This window comes from Podarcis muralis, chromosome 2 (genome assembly GCF_964188315.1).
Source record: "Podarcis muralis chromosome 2, rPodMur119.hap1.1, whole genome shotgun sequence".
Lineage (NCBI taxonomy): Eukaryota > Metazoa > Chordata > Lepidosauria > Squamata > Lacertidae > Podarcis > Podarcis muralis.
In genome coordinates this window covers 29,125,755-29,131,754 of record NC_135656.1, presented here as the reverse complement: position 1 = coordinate 29,131,754, position 6,000 = coordinate 29,125,755, and the positions used below count along the sequence as shown (strand labels likewise).

Here is a 6,000-nt window from a genome sequence, read left to right as displayed (position 1 = left end):
AAAATATTTTTCCAAATGTACATTCTTTCTAATGTTCAAATGCCCTGTTTTCTCATTGTCCTTATTTGTTAACATCCTGAGAATCAGTTTTCAATTTTAAAAGGACAGGTTATGATGTTCCTTAATGACCTACGTAAGGCAGGGCTGTGTAGCGGAAGGTACACTGGGATTTACTGGTAGATTTAAAGTAGATCAGCAAGGATTTCTATCTCCCAATTGTTTAACAATGGCAGCAAAAAAGTGGATTGCTCCCCAACTATACTACTGAAATAAGGAAAACTGGAGGGTGGAGAGGGGGAAAGGGGTAATAGGGGTGGATTTTTTTGCCAGATGTACTGTGAACTCATTTCAGTTCTGGTACTCAAAACAAATTCCTGAGCTCATAATTATTTAATTCTTAGTGTATTTTTTTGCACATGTCTGGTAGGATCTGATGGATAAAATAAAGAAGGTTTGTTTCCACCTTTAGCCTAAACAACCTCTTCCAAAAGCAGCTACAGGATAATTAACATACCCAAGGGTTTTTTTTTTAACTCTCAGGTTTGTTAACCATGTGTGATTTAGAAATTATAGGTAGACCACTTCTGCCTCCAATTCTGATGAAGGATATAAAATATCCATGCTGAGTAAGACCCACTGGGAAGTTTCAATTGAACTGGATCAGAGATGCCTAGCTTGCCAGAGAATGCTCACAATATTGTATTGGAAAATAGCCATTTGCCCACCAGTGCCAAAATCTACCAGCTGCCACTGGTAGAGGTAGCATCAATCTGTCAAACTATTGAATGTGCGGTGCTGCCTACTGTACATTTAAAACACTTTCAACGCACGTTTAAAGCACATGACTTCCCCCCAAAGAATCCTAGGAACTGTAGTTACTCCCTCACAGAATTGTAATTCCCAGCAACCTGGACAATAGTTCTCAGGATTATTTGTGGGGGCAGTAATGTGCTTTAAATGTGTGCTGGATGTGATATACAGTGGTACCTTGGGTTACATACGCTTCAGGTTACACACTCCGCTAACCTAGAAATAGTGCTTCAGGTTAAGAACTTTGCTTCAGGATAAGAACAGAAATCGGGCTCCGGCGGTGCGGCGGCAGCAGGAGGCCCCATTAGCTAAAGTGGTACTTCAGGTTAAGAACAGTTTCAGGTTAAGTACGGACCTCCGGAACGAATTAAGTACTTAACCTGAGGTACCACTGTAAACGTATAGTTTGGATCTGTCCTCAGTGTGGTGTTGACAATAAAAAGGTAAAGGGACCCCTGACCATTAGGTCCAGTCGTGACCGACTCTGGGGTTGCAGCGCTCATCTCGCTTTACTGGCCGGGTCATGTGGCCAGCATGACCAAGCCACTTCTGGCGAACCAGAGCAGCACACGGAAACGCCGTTTACCTTCTGGCTGGAGCGGTACCTATTTATCTACTTGCACTTGATGTGCTTTCAAACTGCTAGGTTGGCAGGAGCAGGGACTGAGCAACGGGAGCTCACCCCGTCGCGGGGATTCGAACCGCTGACCTTCTGATCGGCAAGCCCTAGGCTCAGTGGTTTAACCCACAGCGCCACCCACGTCCCGGTGTTGACAATAGAGTACTGTAAAAAGTGCTCTTGGTCACTGATGTTACTTAGGGCTCTAGTGACATGGATCTACGGACATCCTCAGATTGTATGTGGCAAAGTTACATTTTGCTATTTTTGATCGGTGGGGGCAGTTTCTGATAAAGGAAGAAATGTGTAAACCAGACTGAGTTACAGCAGAACTCTGTAGACTAGTTGTAAAGGAAGTCCTGTCCATATTTGGGTCTTCCTGTGTGCATTTCAAATGTGAATTTATCACAAGTGATGTTGAGAGAAGTACATTTGTTTTTGTACAAAGTCTTCACCCAGGCCTGTCTTATTTATTTCACCAGGAGCTCTGACAGTGCTTTAAATGCCAACAATTTCACAGCCTATCAAATAATTATTAAGGAAGAGAGGAAGTAACATTTACAGCGGTGCCTTCCCAAGGAGCGGGGGTGGTATTAGTGAGGTTGCATGTGAAAATCTAACCCGCAGCTTGAAGAAGATGCCGGCATTAAGGTGCATAGATTTTTAACCCATAATGAGGCTACAGCGAAACAGCCAGATCAGATGCAGATTCCACCTCCTGAATTGTCAACATTTGAAAGCTTGGAGAAAGGAGAAATAAGACTAATAAGCACATCCCAAATGACATATCTGAAGAAGTGTGCATGAAAGCTCATACCAATAACAAACTTAGTTGGTCTCTAGGGTGCTACTGGAAGGAATTTTATTATTTTGTTTTGACTACGGCAGACCAACACGGCTACCTACCTGTAACCCAAATAACTTGTTAGAACTGTTGGGTATTGTGTTTGCATTTGTGAAACATACATATGGTACGTGTGGTGGATTCATGTTCAGGTGTATGAGTGATAGTGTTGGTAACACAGCATATTGCTTTGCTTGTGAAAGATGAATACATTTGCATTGTTTGTGGCAAATCCAAGTGCCACAGAGCAAGGGCGGTGCTACTGGTGGCTATAGTTGTGATTTAGGAACACCGGAAACTAATTTATGCTGGGTCAGTCTATTTGTCATTTAGCCCTGTGTTATACGCATTGACTGGCAACCGCTCTTCAGGATTTCAGACGAGGAGCAATATCCCTTCCTGGAACTGCCAAGGATTGAGCTTGAGACCTTTTGCAAGCAAAACAGATGCTGTGCTATTGAGCTATGACCCATCACTGATTGGGCAAGTTCATTCACCTGTGGTCTAATAAATGCACCTGTGTGCATAAAGGAGAGGTGCTAGTATGAAGTTGTTTCTCCCCCTTCTTGCAGAGTGTGCAGCTTAATTTCTAAAGAGGGGTGAGGGGAAGGCTTCCAACAAAAGATTATAAATACATTAAAACATCAGTCATTAAAAACTTCCCTAAACAGGGCTGCCTTCAGATGTCTTCTAAACGTCAGATGGTTGTTTATTTCCTGATAGGAGGGTGTTCCACAGGGTGGGTGCCACTACCGAGAAGGCCCTGTGCCTTTTTCCCTGTAACCTCACTTCTCGCAGTGAGAGAACCGCCATAAGGCCCTAGGCGTTGGACCTCAGTGTCCGGGCTGAATGATGAGAGTGGAGATGCTCCTTCAGGTATACTGGACCGAGGCCATTTAGGGCGTTAAATGTCAGCACCAACACTTTGAATTGTACTCGGAAACGTACTGGGAGACAATGTAGGCCTTTCAAGACTGGTGTTATGTGGTCTCGGCCTTTTAAATTATGCCTTTTAACCCTAACCACTGGTGTTGTAGAAAATATGTGCTACTCAGGAGGGAGAAACTCTCTGCACGTGTAAAGAGAACTATTGTTGTTTAATATTAATACCTTGGGGAGGGGAGGACTCAACCCTGCTGAGCCCTGTTTCAAATTAAGTCGTCTCCTTTATGTGTAAGGGGTAGTAATTAAGTCCTCCTTATGCGCAGGGGTTACTAATTAAGCCCTCTTTCTGCCTAGGAGGTCGTGGTAAAAGGTGGCGCGTGCCTACATCTCACCTAAGCCTATGCTGTCTGGGTGAAAGAGGTATTCGAAGCAAGAGGAGACTATGGTGAACGTGGGTGGGAGGCTGCCTGCCTGCCGCCGCCACCCGGAAGGTGGGCGCCATCCCGTGTCCTTTGTTATCCGCTGAGGAATGTGTGTGATCTGTAATGCTTGTCTCCCCCCCCCCCCCGGTCCCTTTCATTGTCTTTAATTTCTCCGCGGATCGGTCCTTAGCAGTGTACCTGGAAGCCGGCGGGGGCTGGCAGAAAACAATGGCTGCCGCCGCCGCCATGTGTGAACACATGCGAGAGAGTTGGGGTGGGGTAGGGGAAGAAAGCGAGTTAATTGCTGGCGTGCCTCTCTGAGGTGGTCCGAGTACATAACCTGACCGTAAACATTGCTTTCTCCATTAAATAAGTGCGCGGGGGCGTCGGGGCAGAGCCAGCTTCTTCTCTCTCCTGTCCCTTCCTCGCCCACGTGTGGGTGGGCGCGTGTCTGAGTGAGGCATCGCGCGTGAGGGCAGAGTTGCCCTTCTCCCTGCTCGGTTGGAAGCGGGCGGGGACGCCGACATGCGTGGACTGGGAAGCAGACGGCTGTTGTCCTGGATGCAGGCAATGCGTGGCTGAATGTGTGTGCTTTTGTGCCAGCGACACCCGGTAGCCGCGATTCCCGCCCGTCCTTCCCCGCGGCCCCTTCGCTGCCCCAGCCCTGCCTCTCGCTCCCACCCGCCACCCGCCTTCCTTCCCCATTCCCCGCCTTTCCCCGGCTGCGCTGCTAGAGGCTGCCGCCAGGGCAGAGCAATACAAGAGCAGGCGGGGCCGGGGGCGGGCGGAGGCGGAGGCGGTTTGCCGTGGGATGAGCCTGGCTTCTGGGAGGCGGTATAAAAGCGTCGGCGCCTTTCCCTGCCGCGCTGCAACGTACTCGGATCTTAGCTGCAGCGTTCCCGGTTTCTCCCGCGCTGCTCTCGGCTTGAGCTCTGCGCCCCCTGCCTTGGTCTATGGTGCTTCCCGGAGCCCCCGGCACCGTCATGTCGCGCTCGGAGGAGGTGCATCGGATCACCGAGAATGTCTACAAGGTAAGATCTGAGCGTCCGGAGCTCTCGGGGGGTGCGGGGGAGGTCAGCGTTGCATTCCGTTGCACTGCACTGTTTGCTTCTGGAGCAGCCTTTCATCTTACGAGCCTCTTCCTTTCCTTCTCCCTGCTCCCCCTTCAGCTGCACCGGGACTCCCCGTTTTCCTCACACCTTCCCCCTGCCGCTGGCTGGTAGCGGGGCTGGCGCTGCATGCCAGCTTTGCTTTGTGTGCCTTGCCGAGTGGCACTCACCTGTTGCAAGATTTTGTAGCTTTCCTCGCTTCCTCCCTCTTCTCACCTACATTTCTCTTCTCTCTCTTTCCCCACCCCCAATCGAATTTCTAGTTATTTCATTTATCCTGGGGATGCACCGGGTGGTTCTAAGCGCCCCCCCTTTTTTTGCCCTGGAAACAAATGATTTTAAAACACCTGGCTTGCATAACAAGAGTGCCTTGGTTGCCTTCTCCTGTATCCGTCCAAGTGTCGAGATAGTCCTCGTTTTGTAACTACGGGAAGCTCCCTGCCCCCGCCGCCCCAATCCTGTCCCGAACTCCTTAATTTAATACTGCTTTCCTCTGAGGTTATAAGGTGGAGATGGCTAGAATATCATACTTCCTAAGGCGAGAGAGTTTTGTAAAGGACTTGGTGAGAAGTGTGTGTTGTACACTTCTCCGGAGAAAAAGAGCCCCAAATAGGAGAGTCATTTATTATTTAAATAAATAAAAAAAAGCAAACCAGCAACTTTTCTCCTAACCCCCTTTTTTCAAAATGAGTTTGTTTTTAGTACAGTACTGGATTTGTTTCAAAAGAATCCCTGTTTGTAGGGCAAATACCAGTATCTTAACTTATTAATTATTCCGACTGGCTAATGCTAGTTAGATTGGCCTGAAGCAGTAATTTGCTTTCTCTTTGTCAGATATTATTATGAAAGTACTGTTTATTCATTTTTAAATAAGGTTCCTTCCCTCCCATGCTATCATGTTTGGCCTATCCCCCCCCCCACCCCCTTCTTGCTTTCTAAATAGGGGAAACAAATTGGTTTTGTTCTAAAATGGGTATAGGAAGATGTCTTATGTAAGGGCAGAGCTGACAGGTGACTTGTGTGCAGGAGTCTTTTTTTAAAAAAAAAAGAATTAACTTTTTTCTCTTATATGTAAACCTGGTCTCCTATACTAGATTCTGGGCAGTTCCTATCCTGGGCAAGGGTAATTCACAAAGGATAATTCCCAAAATAATCCTATACACAACCCTTGACTTACTTGGAAGTCGGTCCTACTCATTTCAATGTTAGTCATGCCAAGGTAAATGTGCGCAGGATTGCAGCCTCTAACAGAGGAAAGAGAATAGATGAGAATGGAGAAGAAATCAGGATTATCTTCCCCTGAGTACAGGT

At 47.4% G+C, this 6,000-nt stretch overlaps 1 protein-coding gene across 5 annotated transcripts in view; it reads left to right on the top strand.

Moving 5' to 3' along the window:
• Positions 1-4,350: 4,350 nt before the first annotated feature.
• Positions 4,351-6,000, top strand: part of BAIAP2 (BAR/IMD domain containing adaptor protein 2) — a 134,346-nt gene continuing 132,696 nt past the window's right edge. For 2 of the 5 annotated variants that reach the window (XM_028714668.2, XM_028714691.2), the window contains exon 1: positions 4,359-4,611. In XM_028714668.2, coding sequence (XP_028570501.1) covers positions 4,534-4,611 — 78 coding nt within the window. In that variant the 5' untranslated portion in view covers positions 4,359-4,533. Of the gene's footprint in view, positions 4,612-6,000 lie in introns of all 5 variants that reach the window. The other 3 variants (XM_077924082.1, XM_028714673.2, XM_028714680.2) reach the window with 3 other exon arrangements.